Source organism: Scyliorhinus canicula, chromosome 25 (assembly GCF_902713615.1).
Source record: "Scyliorhinus canicula chromosome 25, sScyCan1.1, whole genome shotgun sequence".
In the NCBI taxonomy this organism is placed as follows: domain Eukaryota; kingdom Metazoa; phylum Chordata; class Chondrichthyes; order Carcharhiniformes; family Scyliorhinidae; genus Scyliorhinus; species Scyliorhinus canicula.
Genome location: NC_052170.1, coordinates 25,676,191 through 25,693,680, shown reverse-complemented (window position 1 = coordinate 25,693,680; position 17,490 = coordinate 25,676,191). Strand labels below are relative to the sequence as shown.

General features: G+C 54.2%; 1 protein-coding gene across 10 annotated transcripts in view; it reads right to left on the bottom strand.

Annotated features, from left to right (window-relative positions):
* LOC119957087 (EVI5-like protein) overlaps nucleotides 1-17,490 on the bottom strand; it is a 311,414-nt gene that overhangs the window by 111,186 nt on the left and 182,738 nt on the right. For all 10 annotated transcript variants that reach the window (XM_038784762.1, XM_038784759.1, XM_038784754.1 and 7 more), the window contains one exon: nucleotides 15,530-15,590. In XM_038784762.1, the coding sequence (XP_038640690.1) occupies nucleotides 15,530-15,590 (61 nt within the window). The remainder of the gene's footprint in view (nucleotides 1-15,529; nucleotides 15,591-17,490) is intronic.

The window sequence follows — 17,490 nt, the reverse complement described above, 5'->3', positions numbered from 1 at the left end:
TTTAAAGTCAAAATCAAAGGCAAAGTTATGAGCTGGGGACAAAAAGAAAATTAAACTACTGAAATCACAGGAATTAAAAGTAACACCTCTTGAAACCAAAGCATTTTGAATATCACAAAGGAACTTTGAACATCACAAAGGACAATGTAATGAGATCTGAGAAGTGAGGTTATGCCCAAAATGAATACTTAGTTGTATTAGAATGTTTAGATCAAAGATACTTTCAAAGTGAAATAAGTTAATTTACAATAAGGTCATAAAAACTGAATAACTTCGAGAAAGAGATTATAAACCCAGAGCAGAAGCACAGCAGAACCAGAACTGAGAGAGAGAAGGAACAAGAGAAGCAGATTCAGCTTTCACAGCTCGGTCATGGGAAAGATGAGACAAGCAGCCGAGCTTAAACAGCTATACATCTAAGGAAGACTAGAATTTAAACAGGAGTCAGAGCCAGCTGAGGGATAGCTAGCAGGGCCAGCTCTTATAGCTCAGTACATGGGATTGACAAGACACAGCAATGGAGCTAACCGGCGAATACATCTCAAGAAGACCAGACTTTAAAGAAGATTGATTGTCAAGTTGGGCCTGAAGGTCCCTTCAACCAACCAGCAGGATCCAGAAGCAAGACCTTTCTGTAAAGAAAGTGTTTGCAGCTTTTAAAAGAAAAAATATAATAATAAAATAACTTAACTTAACCTGAAACAGTGGTTATTCCTGAAGTCTAGAACATAGAACATAGAACAGTACAGCACAGAACAGGCCCTTCGGCCCTCGATGTTGTGCCGAGCAATGATCACCCCACTCAAACTCACGTAACCCGTATACCCGTAACCCAACAATCTCCCTATTAACCTCACACTACGGGCAATTTAGCATGGCCAATCCACCTAACCCACACATCTTTGGACTGTGGGAGGAAACCGGAGCACCCGGAGGAAACCCACGCACACACGGGGAGGACGTGCAGACTCCACACAGACAGTGACCCAGCCGGGAATCGAACCTGGGACCCTGGAGCTGTGAAGCATTGATGCTAACCACCATGCTACCGTGAGGCCCCCATCACGGGCTAAGTACTTTACTTACTTAGCAACACAGGACCCAAGACATTGATGCTACTAAGTGGTAAGTAGATAAAATCTTCGGTGAAGGTATGGGTTATACTGGGGGATAACTTGAAAATATAGTTTGACCTGAATAGCACCCACCGAAGCCTGCATCGGAGTCAGGGAGTGAGAATCCCTGTTCACCCTTTAGAATGTCGGCCCTTTTTGGTATAGGGGGAATTCTAAGTTTTAACTTCACCTCTTGTTTAATGCAGGGGAGTGGGGCAGCAGGGTAGCACAGTGGTTAGCACTGTTGCTTCACAGCACCAGGGACCCGGGTTCGATTCCCGGCTTGGGTCACTGTCTGTGCGGAGTCTGCACGTTCTCTCCGTGTCTGCGTGGGTTTCCTCCGGGTGCTCCGGTTTCCTCCCACAAATCCCGAAACACGTGCTTGCTGGGTGAATTGGACATTCTGAATTCTCTCTCATGTACCCGAACAGGCGCCGGAATGTGGCGACTAGGGGCTTTTCACAGTAACTTCATTGCAGTGGAAGCCAACTTGTGACACTAAAGATTACGTTAAAAATACTGAACAATTGGGAATGCTGCGGGAGTTAAAAAATTGCGCACTGCTGGATTCCGTACTGAAACATCGTTTTTCAATTACCTATAGATCTCGGGTGGCAATAAGTGGGATGACATTGACATCTGCCAATGAGACAAGCTCAGGGAGTATGGCAAATAAGAGAAAACAAAAATGCCAGAGATTGGAGCAAGTTGGGGAAGAGTTAGAGGGAAGAATGCTGGGCAGATGTTGTTCACTGCAGGGAAACTGGAGATAGAACATAGAACATAGAACAGTACAGCACAGAACAGGCCCTTCGGCCCTCGATGTTGTGCCGAACAATGATCACCCTACTTAAACCCACGTAACCCGTATACCTATAACCCAACAATCCCCCCATTAACCTTACACTACGGGCAATTTAGCATGGCCAATCCACCTAACCCGCACATCTTTGGACTGTGGGAGGAAACCGGAGCACCCGGAGGAAACCCACGCACACACGGGGAGGACGTGCAGACTCCACACAGACAGTGACCCAGCCGGGAATCGAACCTGGGACCCTGGAGCTGTGAAGCATTGATGCTAACCACCATGCTACCGTGAGGCCCCTAATAATAGAACAAAGAAGAGTACAGCACAGGAACAGGCCGTTCGGCCCTCCCAGCCTGTGCCGACCAATGCTCATCGCCCACCCCTTAAACGTCACTATCGTCCCTGCTTCCACCACCTCCTCCGGCAGCGAGTTCCAGGCACCCACTACCCTCTGTGTAAAGACTTTGAGGGACGGAAAGAATATCCTCAACAACTCGGTTGAAGACACGGCCACCAATGAGTGATTCAAATCGGGGATATGCAATGATTTAGTGGGGAATTAGCGAAGAGATTCGGGGAGGATATCAGCAGCAAAGCTCTGGATAAGTTTGAGGCTGAGTTTGTGGAGGCTGACGGTAAGAGAGCAGGCAAACCAGCGTTGGGACAGTTGAGGTGACAAACAGATAGATGAGGATTTCCGAAGGTGAGCTGTTGCTGGATGGAGTTGGACAATTAGAATAGAACAGTACAGCACAGAACAGGCCCTTCGGCCCTCGATGTTGTGCGAGCAATGATCACCCTACTTAAACCCACGTAACCCGTATACCCGTAACCCAACAATCCCCCCATTAACCTTACACTACGGGCAATTTAGCATGGCCAATCCACCTAACCCGCACATCTTTGGACTGTGGGAGGAAACCGGAGCACCCGGAGGAAACCCACGCACACACGGGGAGGACGTGCAGACTCCGCACAGACAGTGACCCAGCCGGGAATCGAACCTGGGACCCTGGAGCTGTGAAGCATTGATGCTAACCACCATGCTACCGTGAGGCTTGGGGGTGGGGGCTCGGAATGAAAAGGTATCAGAACAATAGCTTCAATCTTCCCACTGTCTAACTGGTGGACATAGTTGCTCATGAAGTTTTAAATGTGTGACAGGAAATGTGACAAATCAGGGGCAGGTGGAAGGGTTAAGATAGGTGATGGAGACTGAGCTGACTTCATCTGGACTCCCTTGGTTAATAAAATGATCCATCAAGCTCAGATTTAAAATTATTCACTAAGCTGTCATCAAACGAATGCTTGCCTTCATTGGACGGGGCATAAAGTATAAAAAATGCTACAGTAACAGCCTCCCCGAACAGGCGCCGGAATGTGGTGACTAGGGGTTTTTCACAATAACTTCATTTGAAGCCTACTCGTGACAATAAGCGATTTTCACTTTCATTTTTCAGTTGTATAGAACCTTGGTAAGGCCGCATTTGGAATGTTGCGCACAATTCTGGTCGCCTCACTACCAGAAGGATCTGGAAGCTTTGGAAAGGGTGCAGAGGAGGTTTACCAGGATGTCGCCTGGTCTGGAGGGTGTTAGCTATGTGGAGAGGCTGAATAGACTCTGACTGTTTTCATTAGAAAGACGAAGGTTGAGGGGTGACCTGATAGAGGGCTACAAGATTATGAGGGGCATGGATAGAGTGGATGGGCAGGCACTCTTTCCCAGGGTGGAGGGGTCACCAGGGGGCATAGGTTTAAGGTCCATGGGGCAAAGTTTAGAGGAGATGTGCGAGGTAGGATTTTTACACAGAGGGTGGTGAGTGCCTGGAACGTGTTGCCAGGGGAGGCTGTGGAAGCAGATACATTAACGGCGTTCAAAAGGCATCTTGACAAACACATGGATAGAATGGGTATAGAGGGATACGGCACGAGGAAGTGCTGAGGGCTTTGGCCAAAGGGTGGTATCATGACCGGTACCGGAGGGCCGAAGGGCCTGTGCTGTATTGTTCTTTGTACAGCTTTTCATGGCGAATTCCACCATTCCACCACCTCCCCGCCGCTGCCCTACACTCCCAACATGTGGAAGATTCTCTCTCAATCCAATCACGCCTTAAACTTCAATACTCCGGGGAATACAAGCCTAGTTTACCTCTCTACATAATCCAATCCTTGGAGCACCGGTAACATTCTGATGAATCAGTGATACATTCCTTCCCAGGCCAATATATCCTTGCGAAGATGTTATACCCTGAACTATATAGAACATTCCAGATATAATCCAGGGTGCATACAATACACCCTCGCCGTATATATTCCATCCTTCCAGCTATAATAAAGTCCAACATTCCATTACAGCAGCACTGTGGATAGCACTGTTGCTTCACAGCCCCAGGATCCCAGGTTCGATTCCCCGCTGGGTCACTGCCTGTGTGGAGTCTGCACGTTCTCCCCGTGTCTGCGTGGGTTTCCTCCTGGGTGCTCCAGTCCAAAGATGTGCAGGTTAGGTGGATTGGCCATGCTAAATCGCCCCTTAGTGTCCAAAGATGGGTATTTTAGGTGGGGTTATAGGGTTACTGGGACAGGACGGAGTGTGGGCCTCTGTACGGTGCTCGACCAGAGGGTCAGTGCAGACCCTCCTGCTGCAGGGTAGGAGTTCTATGTTTCTAAGACGGGATGAATGCCTTTTTCTGTGCTTCAATCCTATGATTCTGGGCAGGAAATTCCCCTTGAATTCTGTCCTGCCTTCCCTCACACACCAAGTAGTGGCTGACAGCGTTCGTGGGCTCACTTGCCTGCCTGCAGGTCCTCCCTCCCCCCACCTCTTCCCTAATACCGCCCTCCCCACCCTCCTGATCCCCACTGTCCCCAAAGAAGATCACAAATTATTATGTAAAATGCTGACGCGATAAGTTCAATGTGCACATGGTTGGGTGTTAGTGGACAGCAGTGAGTGAACGGCACACACAGTCCACGCGGTTTCTATTCTGGGATCTACATTAAATCGGTGTAAACAGCACCAACCAACACACACATCCTCGATAAGATTGGATCCTTGCAGCATTGTGGGTAACAGATGATGAACTTATCAGCCATGATAGAATGGCGGAGCAGACTCGATGGGCCGAACGGCTGAGAACATAGAACAGTACAGCACAGTACAGGCCATTCAGCCCGCCATGTTGTGCCGACCATTTATCCTAATCTAAGATCAACCTAACCTGCACCCCTTCAATTTACTGCTGTCCATGTGCCTGTCTAAGAGTCGCGTAAATGTCCCGAATGACTCTGACTCCACCACCTCTGCTGGCAGTGCATTCCACACACCCACCAGCCTCTGACATCTCTCACCTTCTTCAAATCACCATAAAATGATGTCCCCCTCGTGACAGTCATTTCCACCCTGGGGAAAAGTCTCTGGCTATCCACTCTATCCATGCCTCTCATCACCTTGTACACCTCTATCCAGTCACCATTCTGCCTTCTTCGCTCCAGTGAGAAAAGCCCTAGCTCCCTCAACCTTTCTTCATAAGACATGCCCTCCAGTCCAGGCAGCATCCTGGTAAATATCCTCTGCACCCTCTCCAAAGCATCCACATCCTTCCTATAATGAAGCGACCAGAACTGGACACAATATTCCAAGTGTGGTCTCCCTAGAGTACCTTGTGGCTCTAAATCCCCCTGTTAACGAAAGCCAACACACCATACACCTTCTTAACAACCTGATCAACCTGGGTGGCAACTTTGGATCTATGTACTGTTATGGGCCAGGGTTTAGAGAACCCCAGTGTATCATGGAGTTCACCTGACCCACACCATTTAATAGACTGTGGTATGGGGAGCACACGGCCGACTCTACAGGTGTGGTACAGCAGAAATGGAAAAGTATTTTTTTAAAGCAAAACAACGTTTATTCTATGAACTCAAGCTAACCTTTTTAAAACATACAGTGAACATCTTAGCAACCATCAATTCAAATACAGCCCCCAAAGACTACAACACTAAGTAATCCTTTAAGCTTTCCTTTTAACATCCATACGACTTAAAAGCAAAACCTTTATCAGAAGCACATCAGGTTAAAGTCACGACTGAAAACATTTATAATTCTGAATTCACCAAATGATCAAGAGATGGTCTTTTGATGGCAGACAGATCAGAGGGGCTGGTTTAGCTCACAAGGCTAAATCGCTGGCTTTTAAAGCAGACCAAGCAGGCCAGCAGCACGGTACCAGCCTTCCCGGACAGGCGCCGGAATGTGGCGACTAGGGGCTTTTCACAGTAACTTCATTGAAGCCTACTCGTGACAATAAGCGATTTTCATTTCATTTCATCAGCAGCACACAGGCTCTGTCTGGCTTCAGCTCCAACACTGTAAACTAAACTAAAGCTGGTATAGCTCATTGGGCTAAATCGCTGGCTTTTAAAGCAGACCAAGCAGGCCAGCAGCACGGTTTGATTCCCGTACCAGCCTGCCGGACAGGCGCCGGAATGTGGCGACTAGGGGCTTTTCACAGTAACTTCATTGAAGCCTACTCACAACAATAAACAATTTTCATTTTTCAAACACACCCTGCAGCAAACAGCCTAAAACGAAAGTAAAAAAGCTGACAGACAGCCCAGCTCCACCCACTCTCTGACATCACTGCAGTAGTAAACACCCATTTCTTAAAGGTACTCTCACATGACAGTACGTGAACCCCAAGGTCCCTAATTCTGCTCCTGTTCTTATGAACTCACAGAAGCCGGAGGCTGAATGAAGAAATTCCGGCTGGAATCTTAGGTTCAATGTACATGATGCACAGAAAGTAATAATGGGAGGCAAAGAAAGATGGGATTAAGCGAGAGTTAAAAATCAAAGTTTTGGTTTTAAAGATGTTTATTTAAATTCATTTTTTTAACCACCACCTTCTGTGTGGCATTTGGAGATGATCAGCCATTGGCCCAGCCAGTGTCACCCACATTTCATGAAGGAAAAAACAAAATCAACTCCAATTAAATTGCAAAGGACTCTACCCTCAATACTGGGGGAATCACATTCATCACACACCATTAAAAATCTAATCACACTTCAGTGGACAATCTTAAGCTTTTGTCATTTGGAATGGGAAGGCCATACGGCTCCTTTGAAAGGTGAGTGTCCCAGAGACACGTCCGCAGTCAGCCACCTCTGGCTGCCCACCTTGAAGGCTGCATGTACAACTGCCAAAAGTGTTGTGATTGATGTTGAAAGCCTGTAAACTCCAGGCCACCGGTAAACACAGGAAGAGCTGTCTCGACATGTGAAGCAGCAAATGCAGCAGGCGGCAGCGCCACCTTGTGCAGGGGACGTGCACACTGGCTCACAGCCCAGGACAGCTTTATACAGCTACCACTCAGCCCCCCCGGGACCCCCTCAACCTGCCCAACACCCCCCCGGGACCCCCCAACCTGCCCCCCCCCCCCCCCCCCACCGGGACCCCCTCAACCTGCCCAACACCCCCCGGGACCCCCTCAACCTGCCCAACACCCCCCGGGACCCCCCAACATGCCCCCCCCCCGGGACCCCCCCAACCTGCCCCCCCCCCCCCCCCCCAACCGGGGCCCCCTCACCCTGCCCAACAACCCCCCCCCGGGGACCCCCTCAACCTCAACCTGCCCGACTCCCCCCCCCCCCCCCCCGGACACCCCCAACCTGCCCAACACCCCCCCGGGACCCCCCAAACTTGCCCCCCCCCCCACCGGGACCCCCTCACCCTGCCCAACAACCCCCCCCCCCGGGGACCCCCTCAACCTCAACCTGCTCGACTTCCCCCCCCCCCCCCCCGAGGACCCCCTCAACCTCAACCTGCTCGACTTCCCCCCCCCCCCCCGGGACCCCCTCAACCTGCCCGACTCCCCTCCCCCCCCCCGGGACCCCCTCAACCTGCCCGACTCCCCTCCCCCCCGGGACCCCCTCAACCTGCCCAACTCCCCCCCCGCCAAACCGGGACCCCGCTCAACCTGCCCAACTCTCCCCCCCCCCCCCATGGGACCCCCTCAACCTGCGCAACTCCCCCCCCCCTCCCCCACAGAACCCCTCAACCTGCCCAACTCTCCCCCCCCCCCGCCCCACCGGGACCCCCTCAACCTGCCCAACAACCCCCACCCCGGGACCCCCTCAATCTGCCCAACAACCCCCCCCCTCCGCCCACCCCCGGGACCGCCTCAACCTGCCCAAAAACCACCCCCATGCCATCAACAACACCTACCCTCCCAAACACCCCCTACCCCCAATCACCCCCTACCCCCCAAACACCCCCTACCCCCCCAAACACCCCCTACCCCCCAATCACCCCCTACCCCCAATCACCCCCTACCCTCCCAAACACCCCCTACCCCCAATCACCCCCTACCCCCCAAACACCCCCTACCCTCCCAAACACCCCCTACCCCCAATCACCCCCTACCCCCCAAACACCCCCTACACCCCCAAACACCCCCTACCCCCCAATCACCCCCTACCCCCAATCACCCCCTACCCTCCCAAACACCCCCTACCCCAATCACCCCCCTACCCCCCAAACACCCCCTACCCTCCCAAACACCCCCTACCCCCAATCACCCCCTACCCCCCAAACACCCCCTACCCCCCAAACACCCCCTACCCCCCCAAACACCCCCTACCCCCCAATCACCCCCTACCCTCCCAAACACCCCCGACACCCAATCACCCCCTACCCCCCAAACACCCCCTACCACCCAATCACCCCCTACCCTCCCAAACACCCCCTACCCCCAATCACCCCTACCCCCCAAACAACCCCTACCCTCCCAAACACCCCCTACCCCCCCAAACACCCCCTCCCCCAAACACCCCCTACCCCCCCAAACACCCCCTCCCCCCCAAACACCCCCTCCCCCCCAAACACCCCCTCCCCCCCAAACACCCCCTCCCCCCCAACACCCCCACCACCCTCCCCCGAAAAACCCCCTACCCCCCTCCCCCCAAACACCCCCTACCCCCCCAAACAACCCCTACACCCTAAACACCCCATACCACCCCCAAACAACCCCTCCCCCCCAAACACCCCCTCCCCCCCAAAACACCCCCTACACCCCCTCCCCCAAACACCCCCTGCCCCTCAAACACCCCCCCCAAACACCCCCTGCCCCCAAACACCCCCACCCCCCCCAAACATCCCCTAACACCCCAAATACCCCCACCCCCCAAACACACCCCCTCCCCCAAACACACCCCCTCCCCCCAATACAACCCCCACCCCCAAACACCCCCTCCCCCCACCCCAAACACCCCCCCCCAAACACCCCCACCCCCAAACACCCCCACCCCCCAAACACCCCCTACCCCCCAAACACCCCCTACCCCTCCCAAACACTCCCAACTCCCCCAAACATCCCTCACCCCCCAAACACCCCTACCCCCCACCGCCCAAACACCCGTACCCCCCAAACACACCACCTCCCCCCAATACACCCCTACCCCCCAAATACCCCTCCCCACCCTCCCAAACACCCCCACCCTCCCAAACACCCCCACCCCCATACACCCCCCAAACACCCCGCCTCCCAAACACCCCCTACCCCCCAAACACCCCCTACTCCCCAAACAACCCCTACACCCTAAACACCCCCTACACCCCCAATCAACCCCTACCCCCTAAACACCCCCACCCCCCCAAGCACTCCCCACCCCACCCAACCCCCCCAAATACCGCCCACCCTCCCCAAACCCCCCTAAACACCCCTACCCTCAAACACCCCCTACCCCCCAAACACCCCCACCCCCCCAAACACCCCCAGCCCCCCAAACACCCCCACCCACCCCTACCTCCCAAACACCCCCCACCTCCCAAACACCCCCCACCCCCAAACCCCCCACCCACCCAACACCCCCCGCCCCCCAAACACCCCCCATACCCCCAAACACCCCTTCCCCCCAAACACCCCCCACCCCCAACACCCCCTACCCCCCAAACACCCCCACCCCCCAAACACGCCCTACCCCCCCAAACACGCCCTACCCCCCAAACACGCCCTACCCCCCAAACACGCCCTACCCCCCAAACACGCCCTACCCCCCAAACACGCCCTACCCCCCAAACACGCCCTACCCCCCAAACACGCCCTACCCCCCAAACACGCCCTACCCCCCCACCCTCCCTACCCCCAAACACGCCCTACCCCCCAAACACGCCTACCCCCCAACAACAAACACGCCCTACCCCCCAAACACGCCCTACCCCCCAACACCCCCCTACCCCCCAAACACGCCCTACCCCCCAAACACGCCCTACCCCCCCAAACACGCCCTACCCCCCAAACACCCCTACCCCCCAAACACGCCCTACCCCCCAAACACGCCCTACCCCCAAACACCCCTACCCCCCAAACCTCCCTACCCCCCAAACACGCCCTACCCCCCAAACACGCCCTAACCCCCCAAACACGCCCTACCCCCAAACACTCCCTACCCCCCAACACGCCCTACCCCCAAACACGCCCCTACCCCCCAAACACGCCCTACCCCCCAAACACGCCCTACCCCCAAACACGCCCTACCCCCCAAACACGCCCTAACCCCCAAACACGCCCTACCCCCCAAACACACGCCCTACCCCCCAAACACGCCCTACCCCCCAAACACGCCCTACCCCCAAACAGCCCTACCCCCCAAACAGTCACCCCCCAAACACCCCTACCCCCCCCCCTACCCCAAACACCGCCTACCCCCCAACACGCCCTACCCCCCCAAACACGCCACCCCCCCCCAACACCGCCCTACCCCCCAAACGGCCCTACCCCCCAAACACTCCCTACCCCCCAAACACGCCCTACCCCCCAAACACGCCCTACCCCCCAAACACGCCCTAACCCCCAAACACGCCCTACCCCCCAACACGCCCTACCCCCCAACACGCCCTACCCCCCAAACACGCCCTACCCCCCAAACACGCCCTACCCCCCAAACACGCCCTACCCCCCAAACACCCTAACCCCCCAAACACGCCCTACCCCCCCAAACACGCCCTACCCCCAAACACGCCCTACCCCCCAAACACCCCCTACCCCCAAACACCCCCTACCCCCCAAACACCCCCTACCCCCCAAACACCCCCTACCCCCAAACACCCCCTACCCCCCAAACACCCCCTACCCCCCAAACACCCCCCACCCCTCCAAACACCCCCACCCCCCAAACACCCCCACCCCCCAAAACACCCCCACCCCCCAAAACACCCCCAAACACCCCCCCCACCCCAACACCCCCTCTCCCCCCAAACACCCCCTACCCCCCCAAACAACCCCTACACCCTAAACACCCCATACCACCCCCAAACACCCCCTCCCCGAAACACCCCCTCCCCCCAAAACACCCCCTACCCCCCTCCCCCCAAACACCCCCGCCCCTCAAACACCCCCCCCCCCCCAAACACACCCTACCCCCAAATACCCCCTACCCCCAAATCACCCCCTAACCCCATCACCTCTACACCCCCCAAACCACCCCCATCTCCCCAAACATCCCCTACCACCCCAAATACCCCCACCCCCCAAACACCCCCACTCCCCAAACACACCCCTCCCCCCAATACACCCCCCATCCCCCCCACCCCAAACACCCCCACCCCCCAAACACCCCCACCCCCCAAACACCCCCCACTCCCCCAAACACCCCTCACCCCCCAAACACCCCTACCCCCCACCCCCCAAACACCCCTACCCCCCAAACACCCCCCACCCCCAAACACCCCTACCCCAAACACCACTACCCCCCAAATACCCCCCACCCTCCCAAACACCCCACCCTCCCAAACACCCCCACCCCCATACACCCCCCAAACACCCCGCCTCCCAAACACCCCCTACCCCCCAAACACCCCCTACTCCCCAAACAACCCCTACACCCTAAACACCCCCTACCCCCCCAATCAACCCCTACCCCCCAAACACCCCCACCCCCCAAGCATTCCCCACCCCACCCAACCCCCACAAATACCGCCCACCCCCCCAAACACCCCCCACCCCCCTAAACACCCCTACCCTCAAACACCCCCTACCCCCAATCACCCCCACCCCCAACAACCCCCACCCCCCCAAACACCCCCAGCCCCCCAAACACCCCCCACCCACCCCTACCTCCCAAACACCCCCCCACCCCCCAAACACCCCCGACCCCCCCAAACACCCCCTACCCCCAAACACCCCCCACCCCATTACCCCTACACCCCCCAAACCACCCCCAAACACCCCCTACCCCTCAAACACCCCCTACCCCCCGAAACACCCCCTACCCCCAAACCACCCCCACCCCCCAAACACCCCCTACCTCCCCAAACACCCCCCACCCCCCAAACACCCCCTACCCCCCCAAATACCCCCTACCCCCCAAACACCCCCTACCCCCCAAACACCCCCTATCCCCCAAACACCCCCTACCCCCCAAATACCCCCTACCCCGCCCATACACCCCCCGCCCCCACAAACACCCCCAAACGCCCCCCCCAAAACACCCCCCGCCTCCCCAAACACCCCCCGCCCCCCAAAAACACCCCCTACCCCCAAATACCCCCTACCTCCCCCATCACCGCCCTGGTCGTTGGCTTTAAGTCTCATATCTGAGTAATCATTCTTCCCGTGTATATGTCTGGGTAGAGGGCAATTAGCTACATGATTCCCCGTACATGCATTTCCGCCACCCAGCCAGGTGAGGCTGCACTCGCCCACTACCATTAATGCCTTTCCTTGGTGAGAGGGGGGAACAGTGGATCGCACTGCTGCCTCACAGCGCCAAGGACCCAGGTTCAATTCTAGCCTTGGGTCACTGTCTGTGCAGAGTCTGCACGTTCTCCCCGTGTCTGCGTGGGTTTCCTCTGGGTGCTCCGGTTTCCTCCCACTTTCTAAAGATGTGCGGGTTAGGTGGATTGGTCACGCTAAACCGCTTCCTGTTGTCCAAAAGGTTGGGTGGGGTTCTGGGGATAGGACAGGGGGTGTTCGCTAGGTGCGGTTCTCCTTCAGAGGGCTGGGTGCAGGCTCGATGGACCGTATGACCTCCTTCTGCACTGCTGAGATTCTATGACTCCTGCCCCTGCACCAATACCTCTGACCTATCGTCAGCTTTCACCTGTAGGTTGACAACACCCAGCTCTGCTGCTCCAGAACCAGGGTCAATATTTATCCCTCAATCAGCATCACTAAAACTGATAAAGAAGCAAAATACTGCGGGTGCTGAAAATCTAAAATAAAAACAGAAAGTGCTGAAAATCTCAAGGTCTGGTAGCGTCTGCGGAGAGAGAAACAGAGTTAATGTTACCAGTCATCTTTTTGCATTCAGACAGTGCTGACGTTTATTCTGCTATTAACACCTACTCTAAAACTGAAGCTTCAACCTTTAATGACATCTCCACTCCCTTTGTCATGAGTTCCATGGCATCTTTGGCCTGTTAATCTCTGCTGCCCTCTAACCTACCCTATTCACTCTACTTTCCTCTGCCCCCTTTCAAACAGCACAAAGCCCCTGACTTTTCTACCTCTCTCCAGATCCGAAGGACAGCCAGATTGGACTCAAAACGTTATTCCTTCTCGCTCCGCAGATGCAGCCAGACCTGCAGCATTTTTCCCAGCACTTTGCCTTTCATTTCACTACAGCAGATGATCGGGTCACTGACCTCGCCTCTTTCTGTGGGATCCTGCTGTGCACAAATTGACTGCCCGGTGCGCCACATTACGACGGGTGAACACACTTCAAAAAACTGCTTCACTGGCCGGAACGCGCTTTGGAGCATCTGAGGCTATTAAAGACCGTTCATTGTGCGAGAGTCCCTTTCTTTACGGTTCTTAAGTGGCCCCTTCATCATTCACTCAAACGTGAGGTAATCCATTTTGGTAGAAGGAACAGATGTGAAGAATATTTCCGCAGTGGGAGGAAATTAGAAAGTGTAGACGTACTGTCATGGGAGTATACCATTAAGAAATGAGTGTTCATCAAATAGCTGCAGTGATCTTCCTGTCACTTCGACCAGTAACAAATATACAGGCATTCCAATTAATTTTCTTGCGTATTATACCAGGGTAGTGTTTCTACCATACATCAGATTGGGACGTGTGAGGGTTTGTTGGATCAGCTTACGCGCTAGATTGGGCGATTTATTTTCGGAGTTCAACAGGGAGTATAATAAGATATATATTTTAATAATCTTTACTATTGTCACAAATCAGCTTAAATAAAGTTACTGTGAAAAGCCCCTCGTCACCACATTCCGGCGCCTGTTCAGGTACACAGAGGGAGAATTCAGAATGTCCAATTCACCCAACAGCACGTCTCTCGGGACTTGTGGGAGGAAACCGGAACACCCGGGGGAAACCCACGCAGACACGGGGAGAACATGCAGACTCCGCACAGACAGTGACCCAGCCGGGAACCGAACCTGGGACCCTGGAGCTGTGAAGCCACAGTGCTAACCACTGTGCTACCGTGCTGCCGAGTAACTGGTTCAATTCAACTGGGCAATTCCCAAAGAAGGGGAAGGACAGAACCAAGAGCTTAGCTTCCCGTCCATGAAGGAGGCAAGGCGGGTGCATGATCCTGAAGCTTATGGAGGGCAAAACATACTCAGGGAGGTCATGTCCAAGATCGAGCCCTACAGGATCAGTGGAAAGGATCACAAGATGACCCTGTGGCCCACTAACAGGGACAGCGCAGCAACTGAGGTGCAGTACAGAGAGATTTACCAATGATAATCCACTGGTTTACTCAGGAATTGGACATTAAACCAGTTTTGTCCATTCACGTTCAGCCTCATCTCCCTAAAAACGTGCAAAATGGAACGTGGTTCAGAAACTGGAGACATAACTGTGGAAACAGTTGTGAAATTCGAGGGGCCAAGATGGTGGACATTGCAGGGCACCCGGGGGGGGGGGGGTTACATAGAATTTACAGTGCAGAAGGAGGCCATTCGGCCCATCGAGTCTGCACCAGCTCTTGGAAAGAGCACCCTACCCAAGGTCAACACCTCCCCCTATCCCAATAACCCCCCACCCAACACTAAGGGCAATTCTGGACACTACGGGCAATTTATCACGGCCAATCCACCTAACCCGCAGATCTTTGGACTGTGGGAGGAAACCGGAGCACCCGGAGGAAACCCACGCACACACGGGGAGGACGTGCAGACTCCACACAGACAGTGACCCAAGCCGGGAATCGAACCTGGGACCCTGGAGCTGTGAAGCAATTGTGCTAACCACTATGCTACCGTGCTGGAGAACATCCTTGCGGATTAGTGGCAGGAACCAAGGGATTGTCCAGTGCAAATATTCAATTGTCCACGTGTGTGTGTGTGTGTGGGGGGGGGGGGGGGGGGGGGGGGGGGGGAGAGATCAAGCACAAATTACATTCCCCGTGAATCTTAATCAACATACATTCTCGCCGTGTTATTATTTTTGACAAGACACCTAGTTACTTGGCCGGATTTCCAGTAATTGCATGAGCTCCTAAAATATTAGCTTAATCAACGTAAAATGAAGCTCATGCACTTTCTAATACAATAGCACTGATGCAGTTTAGATTGCCTGTTACAGGAAAACATTAAGACAGATATTTCACAAACACACGATTGTGAAAACTTACTTTAATTTCAATTTGTTCCTCCATTTCTTTATTTTTGATTGTAGTATATTCTTTTTCAAGTCTGCGGGAGAAAAGAACACAGCTGAAAGTCTAAATACATTTACATTCTTCAGATTCACCACAAATGACCATTTATTCCTCATCAGCTGCCCCCCCCCCCCCCCCCCCCCCCTTCCTGCTCTCCCACAGGAACGTGGTGAACTGAGACGGCCGCTTCCCCTTTCCCCCACCCAGAGAGAGCAGCAAGCGAAAGTTCGCCAAAACCAACAGGAAACCTTCACCACACATCCTTCGAGGAATAGGCATGTGTGTCACAAAACTGTCCCCAAGTCAGTCAGTGACAGGAGGGTGGCATTGAAACAGCAGTGACTGTGCACCTTGCACGTGTCTGCAGCCTGACCTGGGGCCGGACACGGGGCGGGGGGGGGGGGGGGGGGGGGGGGAACCTGACCTGGGGCCGGACAGGGGGAGGGCAACCACACACCCCCTCCCCCTCGTGCCCAGAGGCAGTGCCCAGTTGGTGCCTGGGCATGAGCATGTACGCCCCTCCCCACCCCTATTGCAAAGCACACACCTGATCTGGAACGTTTGATTGGAGACCACTCGTGATTTAAGCCGATATGACTGGACTTTCTTACGGGGCGGGAAATGAATGGGGCCTGATAATCAAATACTTTCGATTTTCATAGAATCTCAACAGCGCCATTCGGCCCATCGGGTCTGAGCATGTGACCTAGGCCCAGTCCCCTCCGTCCTAGCCCTGTAACCCCACCCAACCTTTGGACACTAAGGACAATTTAGCTTGACCAATCCACCTAACCTGCACATCTTTAGACTGTGGGAGGAAACCGGAGCAGCCGGAGGAAACCCACACAGACACGGGGAGAGAGTGCAAACTTAAAAAGTCGGACCTCAGAGATATTAATCTCAGGATTGCGACCAGTGCCACGTGGTAGCCAGAATAAAAATGAAAGAAGAGGCAGGATGAATGTGTGGCTTGAGAGATGGTGCAGGAGGGAGGGGTTCAGATTTTTGGGACATTGGAACCGGTTCTGGGGGCGGTGGGACCATTACAAACCGGATGGTCTACACCTGGGCAGGACTGGAACCAATGTCCTTGGGGGTGCTTTTGCTAACGCTGTTGTGGAGGGTTTAAACTAATGTGGCAGGGAGATGGGAACCAAATGAGGAGGTTAATGGACAGTAAGGAGGTAGTAACTAAAGCCTGTAAGGAACTAGATCATGACATCAGCGTAACTAAGGGGAAGAGTAGGCAGGGAGAAGATGATGAACGCAAAGGTGGTCTGAGGTACATTTGTTTTAATGCGAGAAGTGTAGTAGGTAAGGCAGATGAACGTAGGGCTTGGATTAGTACCTGGGGGTATGATGTTATTGGTATTACTGAGACTTGGTTGGGAGATGGGCAAGATTGGCAACTAAATTTCCCAGGATATCGATGCTTCAGGCGGGATAGAGAGGGAGGTAAAAGGGGTGGAGGAGTTGCATTTCTGGTCAGAGAGGATATCACAGCTGTGCTGAAGGAGGGCACGATGGAGGATTCGAGCAGTGAGGCGATATGGGCAGAGCTCAGAAATAGGAAGGGTGCGGTAACAATGTTGGGGCTGTACTACAGACCTCCCAACAGCGAGCGTGAGATAGAGGTACAAATATCTAAACAGATTATGGAAAGATGTAGGAGCAACAGGGTGGAGCTGATAGGAGATTTTAATTTTCCCAACATTGACTGGGATACACTTAGTGTCAGAGGTCTAGATGGAGCAGAATTTGTAAGGAGCATCCAGGAGGGTTTTCTAGAGCAGTATGTAAGTAGTCCAACTCGGGAAGGGGCCATACTGGACCTGGTGTTGGGGAATGAGCCCGGCCAGGTGGTTGAAGTTTCAGTCGGGGATTACTTTGGGAATAGTGATCATAATTCTGTAAGTTTTAGAATACTCATGGAC